The sequence below is a fragment of the Thunnus thynnus genome, chromosome 21, assembly GCF_963924715.1.
Source record: "Thunnus thynnus chromosome 21, fThuThy2.1, whole genome shotgun sequence".
In the NCBI taxonomy this organism is placed as follows: domain Eukaryota; kingdom Metazoa; phylum Chordata; class Actinopteri; order Scombriformes; family Scombridae; genus Thunnus; species Thunnus thynnus.
This window is the reverse complement of record NC_089537.1, coordinates 7,282,336-7,300,084: the sequence shown is the minus strand read 5'-3', so window position 1 is coordinate 7,300,084 and position 17,749 is coordinate 7,282,336. Positions and strand designations below refer to the sequence as shown.

Sequence of the window (17,749 nt, the reverse complement as noted above, 5' to 3'; positions counted from 1 at the left end):
TCAGTAAGAAAGCAAACAAGCATATTTCCCACACTGTCAAACTATTTCTTCTAAGGTTAGACCACTTCATTGACAAAGCCACATCACTTTTACAGCTTTTATGTGTGCTTCTGTTGCACTTTTAAGATGAATAAAACCTCCTTTATTTGAAAGTTTATTTGACTAGAAATGAGCCACCAGACACTAAAAGATTATGTTCTTCATTCCCAGTTTGGAACTTAATAAATACTGCTTCAATGACGCATTTCGGTACACAAATAGAAAGAACATCCTCGCCAGTGTTCATTGTGTTCCAATTAGGGACTGGCTGGCCAGAGGGCTTGATAGATTGACTGCTGCTGGGTTTCATCCAGTCATCAAACTCAGTGCCAGATCCACTTATACAACCTGTAGTGGGGAGTGATCCTCATCCTCTTAAACTCTCAACTGCAGCTTACAAAACCCCTTGAATGAATGAAATATATACGTTGTGTTTTACCTGATGAGTGTTTGCGCACGTAGGAGTGTTGAAAACCTGAGACTCTGCATGCTGTGCTGCAGAGTCATCTCTACCTGTCCTAATCCTGACGCTCGCTGGGCTTTGAACTTGGGCTTCATGTGATGTCCTAATCCAGCCAAACATTTTACTGCCACGAGAGAGCTCGTAATCTCTCTTCTCCTCAATGTTTAAATCACTCTGACTCTGCAGCTATAAGCATTTGGCACAAAGCGATCAGCAGTGAATGTTCATACAGAGTTCATGTGAGCAGAACGTACAGAAATTATTTTGAAAAAAATCTGGGGAAAGAACAAGGGACCATGAAATGTAGAAACAACCGCACAGTAGACATGGATCCAGTCATTAAAGCAGACTACAGACTGACTACAATCTCATTCATTCATCTGACATCATCTGTCTTCAGTTTGACATTCATAAAAACAACACCGAGCTGCATGCGTGCCTTAAGCTGTGTTCTTCACACAGGAGAGTTGTAGTAACTGAAGTAGGCCAAGTGCTTTTTTTGGGAAAGTACCACAGAAACAATCACAGTTGGCTCTTAACTTCGTGAACCAGTAAAAACATTTTTATAGGTTGCTTGCTATTCTTTATACACACATTTAATCCTGAGAAATACAGATTGTGAGCTGTTTGTGTGGGAAAACAGAAGTCTACCCCATATGCTATCATGCTAAATGCTTAACTGTGGAGTTGTCATTATGTCTCTGATGCACAATCACGCGTTATGTCAAATCAATACGATCCTCTCGCTGCATTAAAAATGTGGTATGGGTTCAATAAACAAATTGCATTAAATGAATATGAACCTGATGTTTACCAACACATAATGCAGAGTCCAATTTACATCAGTTTAAGTTCTCCATTGTCTGGATGAGGGTGCACCAGCTCTTTAGACAATAGCTCCACTCTGAAACCAGGGAAACCTCGCCACAGTATGGGTCAAAAGAGTCCTATTGTCCTATCTTCTATTGTGCTGCTGGAGTAGCCTGCAAACAGAACACTGTCAGCCTTTGTCTTTGCCCGGATCAGCTGTGCAACCCTTTTTTTTTTTTTTTTCATGCTCTGCAGAGTCCCATGTGGCTGCCATGCCCTACATGTCACCATAATAAAGTTAAGGACACTGCTGTTACAGTTGATAATGGATAGGCAAATATGTTTCACCAGTTGAACGTTAGGAAATTGGAGAGCTCAGCATATGTGCGGGCCTCAGGGCTTTCCTCGCAGTCTACAATGATGTCCCTGTGATTTCATTTGCTCACTTTAAAGGCCTGAAAGGTCTTAATGACTGAGAGTGGGAATAAAGTGTTTATTTAAATGTATTGTGTGAGTTTGCCTCTGTGGTAGCAGAAGAGGGAGTATTCAGATCTTTTTTCTTGAGTAAAAGTAGCAATACTTTTATGTAAAAATACTCTGTTACAAGTAATTTGTGGATTTAAAATCTTACTCAAGTAAAAATAAAGAAGTATTAACAGAAATGTATCAAAAATAAAAGTTCTTGTTATGCAGAATGTGCAGTTTCTGAGTATTATATAAATATATACATATACTTGTTAATTACATACACTGTATATATTATTATATAGTAATTACTGATGTGTTAACATGTAAGCAGATGCTGTTGTAGCTGGTTGAGGTGGAGCTAACTTTTACCTGCTTTATATAATGTTGAGTAGATCTAAAACCTGAATCTACAGAGTAACTAACTAGTTACAAACCAAATAAATACATATTAACGTTCAACCAGCAAATATGTAAACCATCAAAAGTAATAGCACTCATCATGCAGAATGGTACCTTTCAGAGGTTGATATTATTTCATATATTATAGAACTGCAATGAATAGTCAATTAATTGATCAGTTGATTGACAGAAAATTTATCTGCAATTATTTTGATAACATCCCTTTTGACTCTAGGAAATTATAAAGTGCATTTTCACTGTTTTCCAACATTTTACAGACAAAACGATTGATTGAGCTATATTATATTATTGGATTATTATTATGAAACCAGCATTTTCAACCTGTCAAGCATGAGAAAATTTGAAGTACTTTATATAGTGTTGCACATTTTCATCATATTATATATAATGATCATATTTTGTGTGAATTTTTTGTATCTGTAAAGTAACTAGTTACTATGGCTGACAAATAAATATAGTGTATCAAACAATTACATGTTCATCTGTAGTAGAAATGTATAAGTATAAAGCAGCATAAAATGGAAAGTAAGGTTTAAGTATCATGAATATATACTTTCTACCATTGTTTTCAGCTGAATACCTCATAAAAGACCAAGTTACTACATGAAATAATATGAGAGTACTATGGTGATTTTTCAGCCAGTGACCAGTGCCGACCAGCTTCCACTCTTTATTGGAAATGTTATGTAACAACATCTCCAATTGGCTCGCTTTAAAATTCCAAATTTAAACTGACGATCTGATTGGACGACGCCCTCAGAGAGGGCGAGCGGAGGGGCGGGGCCTCAAGCAGAGTCGGGAGAATCGTCAATCTATATACAGATTGTCGCGCCGCCAACCGGGACCACGTAGGAGTACACGTTACTTTTTTTTGTGTCTATTTTGACTAATTTTGCATCGAATTGAAGCTCTGAAATGAAGGGAAATGAATGGACACCAGAGGTATAATTTTCGTCGGGTCTGTCTGGCGAAGAAATGCACACTGAAGGGCGTTTACCATGTTTTTTCCAGTGTGTTTTCACTAACAGGTAGTGAGCTTCAACGGTCAGTCAGTGTAGCTCTAAAAGGAGACTGAATATCCCGCTTTGTAATCTCTTTGACAGCCTTTTTTAACTCCTCTTCGGATCCACCGAGGCTTTCAAGAAACACAACAACCCCCCACCTCTCTCTCTCTCCCAGAAATATGGACAATGTGTTGTCTTTTCGGAGTAGTTTTCTGAATTTGTAACAGGTAGGTTTTTTTTTTTTTTTTTTTGGTGTTGTTCGCAATTACAGCTACACAGCAACAACCTGTCGTCCGCCTGGTTAGCCAGTTATTTCTCAACAGCAACGCGTAGTGGGAACCACAGGGGCATTTTTCTTGCTTAAATAGCGACTGGAAAAAATAAAGAAAACGGGTCGTTAATGCTGTATGTGTGTCAGTGTCCTAAGAGAGAGCATTTAGTAGCCTGTCCTCGCTGTTTATATTTAGCGTGTGGCTTGATTCATGATGGCTGGTGTGGCGCTTTTTACACGGCAATCCTTAATGTCTTGTTGTGCACTTTCTCCCCATAGAGACTCATGAATTCCGCTTTATTTGACATGCATGTCTCGTTTTCTTTCCCCTCCCTACCTCCCCATGGTGTTCACATACTATTACACAGGTGTCGTCAGGCATTTTTAATCAAAAATAACAAACAAAAAACCTCTTTTCCACTTGCTATTACTCACTTAGAGCCAAATACACGCTCCATTAATTGGACAGAAATAGACTATTAGGTAAATATTTACCGTTAATTTTGCCTAAAAAAACGTCACTTTAACATCATTGTTAGGTCTCTGTATTGACTGCAGTGTGCTTTATTTTAAAGCAGCGTTGATATTATTATGATATCTGTAGATAAATAAGGATTTAAGGTTAGGAAAGTTATACTTTTGACGTAATATCTTCATTTAGAGTAAGGACAGTGAAGATGCAAGGCTGCCCTTAGATGACCAGGCTTATCATAAATTCAGGGACTTAATTGGCCATCTTCCAACAATGCATTTCAGTATATTTTCATCTACATTGTGCAGACATCATCAGTCAGAATCAAAATAAAGAGATACACCGTGGCTTGAGTGTCCCTCCACATGATTGTGGCTATGTAACCTGCAGTTTTATCTCACTAACCTGTGTAATTTGTTGTTTAGATTTCCGCCACTGACATGAAGAAGGAGGACGGTGTGGATTAGGATCTTTTTCCTTTTTCTTTTTGTTTTTTTTTGTTTTTTTTTTGTTTTTGTTTGGGGCTTCACCCTCCTCACCTCAATGTGGGCTCTAAAGGACTTCTTCCTCTTCAGCGGTTTGAAATGAAATGATGGCAGCACGTTGGAGTGATTCACCACAGGACAATGAAGAGAGTAAACACAGAGCCATAACTCCGTCTTGCGAGGTAGGACCTTGGAGAGAGATGTGTCTGAGTGGACCCTAGAATGTGCCTGTCAAAGCATATTTTTTTATTTTTAAATGTGCATGCTTGTGCAGTTCTTCTTGTTTTGCTGGTCACCGTCTCATTTGTTTCATATGACGTTCTGGCAGTGGCAATAAGGCGGACAATAACACTGAAATTATTCGCCAAAAAATTTGTATGCATCATTCATTTTTGAGACAAGGCGAGCTCTCTACTACAGATTGCAAAACACTCGCATGAGGATCCGCTCTGTCAGCTGGATGCATGCGAGGCATCCATGAAAACCATCAGACTACTTTAAAGGGACTGTAACTTTATCAGCGGTGTTTCAAAGGTATCATCACTTTCAGAAAACTCGTGATCATGCCGCACAAGTTACTGAGTGTGTCGGAGAGAGAGAGAGAGAGAGAGAGAGAGAGGAGTGAGTGTGAGCTAAGTGTTGCGGCGCACAGCACCATCACATCTGCCAGTGTTCGGGGTGACAGGGTTCATTTTTTTCCCCACTCTGACAACTGTTTAAGTGCAAACAGCACACAAAGAGAGTTTTATATCTGCAGCGCTAATCTTACTGGGTCTTTTGTTGGTCTGCATGCCAAACTCTGATAAATGGCACATTGTAGAGTTCATCCTTTTCCTCTTATGCACGGTAGCTTCAGCGGTTACATCATCCTAATCATTATCAGAGTCCAGCTAGGCTTCATGCATGTCATAACAGCATTGCAGCGGTGGCATGTTTTGGATTAATCCATCAGGAAATGGCAACAGTGCTCTGTTTGTGTGTGTGTGTGTGTGTGTGTGTGTGTGTGTAATCCTCTTAGTATGTCAGAACTAGCTGAGGATGGACAACATAAATCTTTGGGAATGGGGTGAGGCAGGCAGGGAGTTTACGAAACGGTCGATGGAGTAAGAAGAGGAAGCGTAGGGCGCAGGTGTCTGCTACCGCTGTTTGTTTCAAATAAATCTTAATGAGAAGTCTGAGCAGGATTAAAAGAGGCAAGTAAGCAACACATCAGCGTCATTGAAAGCGGTTGTTTCTGGACGTCTGGTAATTGCACCGCTTTCCTCTCAGGGTCGTATGTACTGCCTGAGCGAGTTATCTGAGGAAGTGAGACAGGAATCTCTTGAGATAAAGAGAGACAGCGGAGAGCGGTCGATATGAAAAGATAAAACTTTTTTCCTTTCCTCTCTCTGGCCGCGTTACGTGTCAGCGTGCGGTTGCGGTTTTTCCTCGCATTTTGAGTTTCTACAATATAATAATAAGTGTTTTCTGTAACATCACTTAACTACAACCACCACAGCCTAGCGAACTCCCAGCTGGCCAGCAGACGCATTAAAAATACATCAACTACTTTACAACACAAGCCTCTTGTCCGCTAACTTCTCAGACTCTGATACTCTTGAGCTTTAGTCAGCTTTAAATCAGCGGAGACTCACAGCTGAGGCATTTCAGCTTTGCAGTAGAAAATAAGCACAGGATAGATGAGGATGCTGAAGCACAACAGATGTAAAAAAAACAGGGAGTTGCAGGTGCATGGTTGCCTGCTGAGTTAGCAGGATGCCCTGATAAAATAAGATATGATTTCATCTGTTTCTGAATAAACGTGAGACCAGAACGATCTTGCTTCACACCTCTGCATCGCTGCAGGAGATGCGAGTCACCTGTGAGTCAGTGCCGATGTTTAGCCTGATTTGTTTGAAGCCCGGGGCTCGACGTGAGAACGAGGCGGGTCTTTTTTTATCTTACCTGATGCCTTCTTCAACACAAACACACACACACAAATCTCTCTCAATTTTCAAGCTTCACTGCTTATGAACTGCTTTCCTCCCTGAGATCTAATGAGAGTTGAGACCCCAGGCTCCCCTCTCCCTCTCCCTTGCATCATCTTCCCTCGCTAATGAGGGAGATTGCAAGGGGCGTCTTCTCTAAGACCCCCCTCACCATCACCACCACCACCCTCCTCCCTCCTCCTCCTCCTCCTCCTCCTCCTCCTCCTCCCAACTAACACACGCCACCGCCAAAGCTATGATAGCAACGCCAGGGTAATTTAGGCACAGCTGCCCCAGTCACGAAGAGAAAAACACCCCACGTGTATAACGTCTGCTTGTCTCTCTCTGTCTTGGCCTCGGTCACACTCCCCACCTCACTCGACCTGCTGTCACACTCGTATTAGCTGGTTAGCTGTGAAACAGCTGAGGCCCATAGAAAAAGATGATTTAAAAAAAAAAAAGAAGCTATTTTGTTGTTAGCATATTGGCTGCCAACATCAATCAGCTGTTGAATTCATTTTTAAGCAGAAATTCCAAAAATCTCTGGCTCCAGCTTCTCAAATGTGCTGCTTTTCTGTGTTTTACATAATCATAAAGTGAATGTTTTTGGATTTGGGACTGTTGATGGGACAAAACAAGACATTTGACAGGCAAAATGATTAATCGATCAATAGGAAAAAACAATAAGCAGGCTAATCGTTAAAATAATCATTAGTTGCAGTTCTAAATAGGAGTCAATATCTGCCACTATAAACACTTGGTGCTTCTCTTCCTCTTTCTCTCGTCTTCATGCGATTTCAGTGTTCAGTTTTCAGTTTCATTTAGCTTTTTGGACACTAATTTAAAATAAATGCTGCCGAGGCATAAAAAAAAAGAAAAAGAATGGACAAAACAACCCAAACACACCACGCTGAACCTTTCCCCTCAGCGTGTATTGATCAGCTCCCTCATTCATGCTGGATGAGACCCATGGCGGCGCTCAGAGTGCTGGTGATGCTCTGCTTTGCTCTAAATATAGCCCCTCCCTACTCTATAAACCCCCTGCTCTTTTTTTTTTTTCCTCTCTCTCCACCATCCACATGCTTGTCTTTCACCCGTCCTCTATTCCCGCGTGTTTTTTAGTGATGCTATATTTAACCCGTGGAAAGAGGGAAAAATGGAATCACTGTACTGGAATCACTGTTTTTTTTTTCTGCTGAACGCAGCTACAAGCCGTCAGTATGTGAACGTCGGTCAGGACGGTATAATTTTAGGGGTCGGGGAATGCGACAGTGGTCAGTTTGTGCCATGTGAGAGCTGATTTTTTTTTTTTTTTTCTGTGGAAACAAGGAAGACCCAATCTCGATCTCTTCAGTTTTTCCACACACGTACCCAGCTGGACACACTTTGTGTCAAAAGACAACTTAAATTTCCAGTGTCACATCCCAGCCCCTAATTAATCTCACTATGATCTCATGTTTTTTTTTAAAGCCTGATGGTTTATTTTAGTCATTGTAAGGATAAGAAAAACCTCACAGAACAGATTACAGTTCCTCCAAAAGGAAACGACCTCCTGATTTATCAGTGTTTAGAGTCGCGGCAGTTCATCAATCAGAGCGGCGACAAAACCATTTTGATTTGCATACATTTGAAAAGCAAATGCGCCTCGTGCAGCACATCGTGCTTCTTTCATATTCAGCAAACAAGACAGTGACCCGGACGTGACCTGACTTCTGTCTTAGCACATACACTCAACACAGAGTGAGTGTCATGGGAATCACAAGGAGTACGCTCTCCGAAGGGTTTCCCCAGTTTGGAAACACCAGATCTGCCTCACAGTTTACCGTCATTACCAAAAAAAAAAACCCCTTTGGAAATGAAGTGTGTGTTTTGGCATTAGTATCGGAATTAAACTTCCCAGCCATTTGCTATTTTTTTCCTGGAAAAGACGAAAAGGGAAATCTGTACGCGTGCTGCGTCGGACTCAAGGTCATCCAAAATATGTGTGCGTGTGTGTCGGCAGGCTACCTTATCATTTCCTCTCGTGGAGGGTTGACGTTCATGCTCAGCATGGCTCCCCGAGCATGTCGTCCCTCAGTCTGCTAAAAGCCCAGACTGGCCACAGTCACACTAGACGCCATTCTGCCGGCTACAAGCATGGATGAATGATTGATGGATGGAGAGATGGAGAGAGGAAGGGAGGGAGCAGGAGGAGGGCAAGGGAGTGTCAAGGCAGACGAGGGTTTAACCACCGGGGGGGGGGGTTGAAATGCCACCCTTTTTCTTTTTCTTCTCATCTTTTTTTGTTCATCTCTATTGCAAATTGGCTCAATGTCACCGCCCCTTGTCCCTCCGTAAGATAAAGGGAGGACAGAAAGAAGACGGTGAGAGGTTGGAGTTTAGAGGAGGGGGGGGGGGAGGGTTGCAGACGCAGGCAGACAGACAGACAGACAGGCAGAGCAGAGCAGAACCAGTCTAATGCTCAGTGAGGCTGAGACGCTATCCATTACACATGCCCAAGGCGTCTCCTTCAACACTTGCCCCCTATCTGGCTCTATCTTTGGCTCCGAGACATGACACACACAAGTCTGTGTGTGTGTGTGTGAAGTGCATAAAGCGCTCAGTTTATCTGCATAGCTAATTTCTTATGGCGGTATTCACACTCCTCCCTCCATCCTGTCATTTTACACCCTACGGGCTTCATAAGCCACAGATTATGTAATGCACTGTGTAGCGGCTGGTGGATAATGACTATATAGACTGCAGGCATCAGAAACATTTCAGATAACTGTGTGAGTGGAGAGGAATATCTGCCTCTTCTTCCTGTAAGAAGCAGGGTTTTTTTTCCTGGGGGCGCTTTCACTTTTCTTTTACATTCTGTATGTGAAGCTGCACGTAACCACGTGCGTCTGAGGCAGTGTTTGTTTTCAATCGAACCTTACGTAACAAGGCGTTATCAGGACGTATCTTAACCTGCGGTGTTAGTGTGGGCTTTGAGGTCTCGGCAGGTAACCGCATTATTTCCTGTCAGCGTCAGCAGTGGAAATGAACAAGAGCACTTTGATGTAGGAATGATCTCATGATGAACGGATGGCAGAGAAGCCAACGTGTTTCAGGAGCAAGTGCTTCTCTGCAATGGGGCATGGAAGGACTGGATGTAAAAAGTGCTCCCAGACAGTAAATATAATACGCCTAAATTGACCACAACTGCTTAATTGTGGAGTAGCAGTCGGTAGTGGAAAAGCCGCTGGATTTAAGTCATCTAAAGAAAAGGCCAAAGAGCTGTCAGTGAAAACGAATGAATGTCGAGTTTTGGAAAATATTATTTTTCTACAGAGCCTTGAACATGTAAATGTGAATCATTTTAAAAGCTAACAAGTGGATTCAGTGTGTGTTGGATAAGTAATAGTGTGAAAAAAAAGACACATTCAGCACTGAGAACAGAGTTTTATTCCTAAAATCAACACTGTGTGTCGCAGGAATACCTTTTACATCAGCTGGATTTATTACTACTAGTGAAACAAATTGCCAATCTATCAATTATTGTTTTTGACATAAAAAATAAACAACAATCAAGTAAAAATGTCAAACATTCACTTGTTCCTGGCTCTCAAACATGAGGATTTGCATCAATGGAATTTCTTTTATATTTATTAATTTTTTTGTTTTAGGACATTGGTTGGAAAAAACATTTTCTGGGAACTTTTGATGGATATTTTTTTATATTTTTTGGACTCCTCTGTAGACAAAACAATCATCACATGAAGATGTTAATCGGCAGATCAATCAATAATAAAAAATAATGTTCAGTCGAAGCCTTCAAGATCATAAGTGTGATGCCATTGACAGCTGATGGACGCACTGCAGGCTTAATAAATTCTGCCCTGTTTCCTGTCAGAGAAACCTCAACATCCTGCATGCGCTCACTGTTGTTTTGAATCGGAGGGCGTGTGTGGCACTGAATGTGTGTGTGTATATGTGTGTGCGCGCCACGAGATCCATAAGATCACAATTGATTGGATTATATTGGCTTCAGTGTGGGGGCAGGGCACATGCTTTTACTCTTTACTGGGTCTATTTCTGGCTTGTGATGTGGGGCGGGGGGGGGTTTCAGCCACAGCTTGTACACATGTTGATGCATGATGTCACAGCAATTCACTGTGCAGATATTATTCAGACAGTTGTATCTTATTTCTTTATTCAACATTTGAAGTTTGAAATTATTCCGACATGAAATAATTTGAACTCAGGTGATGTCTACAATTCCCAAATATCTGCACAATTTTGAGTGTTTTACACACTTTTTTGCTCTTCATCATGAGTATTTTATAGATTTAATGGTAACATTTAGATAAGGCTTATCACTTGTCCTGCATTTAGGTGTTGTTTTGTTAGATTTTGTTAGATTTTTCTGGTCTATATATATATATGCAGCATATTGGGACCAGTACGTTGTTGTTGCAGAGCTCTGCAGCAGATTTGCTTTTATTAATCCCCTTGACTTGTAAAGCATTTGTCATGTTTTGTTTTAAGTGTTAGATGGTGAAACTGGGACTTTGATGGATTTCATTGTGCCAGAGGCAGACTAGCAATGTTTGAGACAGCTGGGCGGGTTGGACTGACATCACAGTTTCAGTCTTGCGTCTCTTAGAGCTTGTCTCACGTGTTTTTCCCCTGATGTGATGAAAGCAAAAACAAAAGCGAGGTTTTTAATCCGTCTCGCTGACATTATTTTTTGAACTTCAGTATGAGAATAAGCACCTTTTTCAGTGGATTTACCCGCTGGGAGCTTGGTCTCCTGAGTTAAGGAAGAGTGTTGATAATGGGTGAGCTCAAGGCGGTGTAAAAGTTAGGAGGGGGGGGGGCATGTAAAGCAGAGCACTGAGTGATCATTACCCCAACTGGTTTGTTGTTTGTGTGTTGTGGGGCCCGGGGTTGCCATGTCTGGTCACCAAGTTTGGCCTGTGGGACTTGGCTGACCTTTCTCACCCTACCGTGTGTGTAGCCTCGTGACCTGACTCAGACTCTAGTGTCTGCGTTATCACTCACCCTGTCTTTTCCTTTTTTTTATGTATTTTATGTATTTTACAGCAGATAAACAAGAAGTGGTGCACAAAAAGACTACTAGTGCTACCGTTAGCGTCCTTTTTCATTTGTCTCTGTATGACGGCAAATAAATGAAAGCTAACAGTGACTTAATGTAAGTAATGATCACATGTTGCTGCAGCTGTACTATTACTAGAGTTGTCACAGTGGTATACTGGTTTTTGCTGGACATATCCACATTGGGCATTCAGTCTTTGTGGTCAGTGTCCCTGTAATTTAGAGAAAGAGCAGAAAGTGAGCCTGGACAGGTTAGGCTAACCCATTGTTGCTAACTTCAGCGCTAACCCCCTTCCAGCAGTTGAGGAAAACAACAGACGAGACTTTTCTTTCTCTTGAGAAGCTGCAGCATTTATTAACAGACACACTGTAGTCTGTACTGTACATTTACTGCCCGACTGACAACTTCCTGCTAACTTTTTCCTCTGCTGCGCTGGCGTTCACCGTCACTATTCTGCTGCTCGCACTCTCTCAACCGGGCACAGAGGTCGACTTGGCTCCCAAACGCTATTGATTCATGAATTAATGGATATTTGATGTTATTTTTGGAGTAAAAAGTATATTTTTCTGGGCTGGCGGAGGTTCTCATCGTACAATTATAGGGGAAACCCCGAAGAGACGAAAAAGCCAAGATCAGAGTGACATGTAGCACTAAAGCGTTTTTTAAAAATGTATGAATATCTTAAACCCCACCTCAGGCTACTCCTGACTGCTAATTGGTTATGGCGTTTCTCATTTGAAGTAAGCTCAGAGCATCTCAGTGATGAAGCCGCCTCACAGCTAATGTCACAATCACAACCATCTGGACGTCATACAGCATCAAAGGGTGGAAGGAACATAAACAATCCCAGACAACTATTTACTGGCATCCAGTAGTTTGCTAATTCTCTCTTCTCGCATGCGAAAATGAATTTCCGGCATGTTTCCCTCTCTCAATAGCTTGATGTCTCTGACATCCCATGGCGAGATGGAGACTACAGAGGAAGTCTTTAACTTGATGTTCATTTTACTTAATAGAGCTGACTTCCGATGTGGGAATTTGCTCTGCAGTGGTGGGGGCTGCGGCACTCCTCTTCTTTTTTTTTTTGCAAGAGAGTCTTCCTCCTGCAAAGTAGAGGGAAGATTTTTTTTTTTTGCAGAGTAATGAAATAAATAAGGCTGCACAGGATCCTGCATTGCCGGCAAAATGCAGAATCAGTCAGGTTTGGAATTGGCGGCAGAGGCAGTGAGCCGTCTTTGTAGGTGTTGTTGAGGTGTCACAAGCGGAGAAAGGTCCGAATGAAACCTTTCCTTTGCTCTGTCCAGAGGAGTCTGGTGAGAGAAGAGAGAAATCATTCTGAGTCCTGCAATGCGGCCTGATGCATGATGATTTAGAGCGAGGCTTTGCTGCTGCCTCAGCCTGGCACCGCCGCGGAGACGAGCACAGGGAGGCACAGCCAGCCGGGGCGAGACTCCGTCACTGAAAGAGAGAAATAAAAAGCAGGGGCTCCCAAAACGCAACGGCAGACGACGACAAGGAAAAAGTACAGCAGGCTTCTCCTCCGCCGGTCTGCGGCGTAACCATGGTGACGCCTCTCTTGCATGCTGATAATCAGGTGGACTTTTTTTCCTCCGGACCGCTGATAACTCTTTTCTGCTGCTTCCCTCTCACAGGAAGGCTGTTTTTTTTTTTTTCTTTTTAATGTTATGTCTAGATAATCCCTCGAGTATTTGCGCGGCATGAATCATTAACATATTGTTAATGAAGCGTGACTTGGGCGATGGCCACAGCTGACAGGACGCCCGCTGGGCTCGCAGATGGGCACGGAGATGCACCCTTCGCCTTCTGCTGATGGTTCCCTCTCGCCTCCTCGCACTCTCCTCCGTGTCAAGGTGGCATCGAGGAGCGTCGCTGCCAGCAGGGCGCCGCCGGGCACGGCAGGGTTCGGTACACACAGCTGAGGGCAGGTGTCTGGGCAGCTTGTATTTCCTCAGAGCAGCTCAAAATGGCTCATCTCAAAGTTCTCGACTGTATGATTAATAACAACTGGAATCTGATCTGCAATCTGTACTGCGCCTGGAACAGTCAGGTCAGTTTTGTTAATTTTGTAGATTTTGCTCAGCCTTTTTTTTTTTTTTTTTTATAAGCTTGTCTTCCTCTGTCCCCTATTGCTCTCTGGAGTTTTCCAGGAAAGGCATCCCTGACATCTCAAGTATTAATAGCCAGCATTCATTCAGTAGTGCAGTGTGGAACTGGAGACTGTGGAGTGCTTGGCATGCTGACCTCTGAGTGTCCCTGCTCATGCAGACAGAGTGCCTCATGCAGCCTCAGGTGGCTCGACACTAAATTTGATTTTAGGAAATCTGTCTTATCGAGTTATTAAATAAGTGATTCTTGGGAGTCTCTTGACCTCAATCGAAAATCAATGATTTTATCTCAATACAAGAGAAGTTATCATCTTAAGATATTGTTACTTTTTTGAAGAAGAAGAAGAAAAATCTTGCAAATGCGAGTGGAAACTGGTGAAATAATCCAAACTACATTTCCTTGTAGTCTCAGATTAGGCTGACTGGTAAACATCCAGTTGAAGCTTTGCACTTTTAATATGGGTTGGATGTTAAGTACAAGGGCGCAAAGGTCGCAGCCTGTCTATGCTGAGAGAATGACGTATGTGTGTGTGCATCTGAGCATATTAACACGGACATACAGCGCTCTTTGTGGTGCATTTGTCTCTATATTCACACAAGTCAACTTGGCACCCTTACTAACACTCATATCTCTGACATGCCTTCACTTCACTGAAAACTCACACAGACAGCTCATTGTTTCTCTCTTCTTTCTTTTTTTTTTCCTCCCCTCCTCTCCCCTTTTTTCATTTCGCCATGGAATGCCTGATGTGAGGAGTAAAGAAGCCTCGCCGTGTCGAGCAATGCGGCGGCGCTGCTCTATGGCCTGCCCCTTCCCCTAATTTAATTTTAGCAGTGCTGAAAATTGTTTGTGTCCCAAGTCGAACTGATAGGCCTCTGTTTTCCAGAGAGCCTCCGCTGTCCGAGGCCCGCTGAAAACGGCCTTTGTGTGAGCCAGTAGCACAGCGTCGAGGCCTCATGAAATATTTACAGGCTAACACCTGGTGTGAGACAGAGAGAGAGGAGCCAGGGAACTACAACAACACAGCAAGGCCACAACTCTATTAATATGTTGGCCCGTTGAAAATATTTGGTTTATTGTTGTTTGATCTTTAGCATCCTCGTGAACAATAGCGGTCATTCATGTCTCCGGGAAATGAACAACAAAACAACCAGTTAAAACAGTGTAGCTTAGATGGTTTCATCGTTTTGCGCTAACAGGTGTAAAGTAAGATAATGTCACGTTAACTTCCTGTATCTTCTCATCCATGGAGATAACAGAAGCTCAGAGAGAATCAGTTCACCTCTGGTTGTCATGTGCGTTCTCCGACGCGTCTGAGTCTCTCCACTTTGTTCTGAGGAGTTTTAACACGGCACTGGGGGGTTAAACAGGAGTGTGTGTGTGTCAGAGGGCGCACTGTCATGACCCTACTCTGTCAAAAACCTCAAAGAGCAACCAGGATTAATAATTCATAGATGAGGAAACCAATTATACAGGCCTTTGCTCGCATCTGGGTGGGGAGGGACTCCGGGGACTCTAATTGGCCCACCTGCTCTCACTCCCTGAAGGGTTGGCCGAGGTGGCTGGCTGGATGTAGGGGCGGTGTGTCTTTTCTTTGTTCGGATGAGCCTTGTAACGTGGGGGGATGGCTTCCTCAGCGGCGTGCTGGTAGCCACCTCGGCCGACATCCGTGTGGTAACGGACCACACCCAGCACAGAGGGGAGGGCTCCCTGTGTGCCCACCATTGCTTTTTTTTAGGTTAAGAGACAATGAGGCATGCAAGAATGATGAAAAATTATATAACAAGGCTGTATCTACATATTATTCTCATTATCTTTTAATTTGTAGATTATTTCTTTGACTTATCAATTAATTGTTTGATCTATAAAATGCTCTTGACTGATGTAGGGCTGCAACTAACGATTATTTTCATTATCGATTAATCTGTAGATTCTTTTCTGGATTAATTCATTTGTTGTTTGGTCCATAAAATGATGTAAAATGTTTAGTAATGTCTTCCCAGAGCCCAACATGACATCTTCACATGTCTTGTTTTGTCCACAACCCAGAGATAATCAGATTTAAAATCCCAGAAGACAAAAGAAACTTGATCAATTATCAAAATAGTTGGCGATTAATTTAATAGTTGGCGACTAATCATTGCAGCTCTAGCCGATGAATTCATAGATTTAATGTTTCAGTATTATTCTGTATCGTGACTTTAAAGGCTCTTTTAAGCGGGTGTGTAGGAGGAAATGTCCACAGGCAAGAGAAGAGAGAACTCCTGCACACTGTCCTTTTACTTGCACTAAACCTTATTAGAGATATAATGTTTTGGTCCTTAGACCTTCATCAGGTAAAACACCTGATGAAGAATTGACCAGTCAGATAATTAATCAGCAACAATTCTTATAATCAGTCAATCGTAAACGTAATATTTTATTTTATTAGCTGTTTTTCTCAGTCTTCTATGACAGTAAATTGAATATCTTTTGGGTTTTTGACTGTTAGTCACACAAATCATTTTGAATATGAAATCTTGGTCTTTGGGAAATAATCAATTTTACTACTTTCTCACATTTTATAGACTGAGTAATGGATAATTTAATAAAGTGGCAGCCCTAAACCGCCCTACACTAACATACGCTCCAACACAAAGCCGTTCTTGGGCTTTTGATGCTCTTGCTTATGCTAGCAAACCCCTCTCTGGACAGTCATTTGGGCCTCTGATGTGCATCGGCCCAGTGTCGTCTGCTCTCTGTCTGTCTGTCCCTTTCTCTCTCTCTCTCTCTCTCTCTCTCTCTCTCTCTCTCTCTCTCTCCTTCCATCTCCATTTCTCCTTTGTGGAGAGGAATTCCAGGCTGTTGGCCCGCACAATTGCTCGTCCATTAGCATATGAAAGCAGCCGAGGGGCAGTGAGCGAGGCGGGAAAAAGGGAGGGAAGGAGAGTCATAAAACTTCCAAAATCAGTCCCAAGCAGACATCAGAACTTTAATCAGTCTCATGCTAGAACATGCAGCTATGTGGCGGATATTTCCCCTTATCAAAGTTATTTATTCTCTATTTTAAGTCAGTCTTCTTCTCCACTTTATTCCTGAGGTTTTATTCATGGACATTGTTTAAAGTGGAACTGTTACGCCTGATGTCAGTGAATATTGACAAGCTTTTCTTTTCAGTCGCCGGCATAAAATCAATCAATCTAAAGGATTTGCTTCGCTGTCTTGAGAACTTAATGTGGTCCCAAACGAGGCCTGAATCCACATGATATTTACAGGCCTTTTTTCTTTTTCTGAATTATGTCGTCCTCACTGAAACATAAAAAACAAAAACAAAATGGAAAAACAGCTATAGCTCATCTTCCTTTCATGGTGGTAAAAAACAAAAACAAATTTTGCATTCCTTTCATCATTTGGAAGCAGCGGGACTGACCTGGTTACTCTGCTGAGTCTCAGCACGCACTTTAAACTGTCCTCCTGTTTTATGATGTGATTTAGGACTTCTGGTTCAGACATATTTGTCTGTTTTGATAATGACGGTGTCTGAAAACATAAATATAAATAGATCAATGACAATATTTGTATCATATGATCGGCTATATTTGGCACGTATGATGAGCGGTCAGAGAAAGGAAGTGAAGGTAGAGTTGTGAGAGAGAGGAAAAGAAGCATTTTCATACAGCTCAGCATAACAAGCTGTAAAACGCATGTTGTCTCAGTGAGCAAGGATGTACTGAGGCATTAAAGCATGAAGTAATACCTCCCGCTGGGACAGGTTAATGTTTACACACACAGGGCAGTTTTAAGCCCCGTGACATAGTAGATTATCTTCAGACACCTGAACCTCTGACTTTGCGTCTGCATGCATATTGACAGGATCTTGTTTCAAGCAGCCAGTCGGTGCTTATTGGTATTAGTTTGTTTAATTTGTATTTAAAGTAGCAGGACACAGGAAGCAGCTAAACCTGCAATGTGGGACGAACAAGCACTGAAAGAGCAAAAATTTGAGTGGAAAAATATCAATAAAGTTATGAAAACGATGATCGTGCTGAACACCTTTTGATGAATCAGCGTGTCGTTTTGTTACTCGCCTACAAAAGTAGGTCACATTTGAGTTTCTCCTTTCAAAACTGTTGCTGTGTCATTGTCGCTCGGTACAGCTGC

General features: G+C 42.2%; 1 protein-coding gene across 1 annotated transcript in view; it reads left to right on the top strand.

Moving 5' to 3' along the window:
• The first annotated feature begins 3,009 nt into the window (after positions 1-3,009).
• The window catches only part of LOC137173773 (rho GTPase-activating protein 21-like), an 86,693-nt gene continuing 71,953 nt past the window's right edge, over positions 3,010-17,749 (top strand). The window contains exons 1-2 of the mRNA XM_067578849.1: positions 3,010-3,431; positions 4,373-4,614. Of these exons, the coding sequence (XP_067434950.1) occupies positions 4,537-4,614 (78 nt within the window). The 5' untranslated portion in view covers positions 3,010-3,431; positions 4,373-4,536. The remainder of the gene's footprint in view (positions 3,432-4,372; positions 4,615-17,749) is intronic.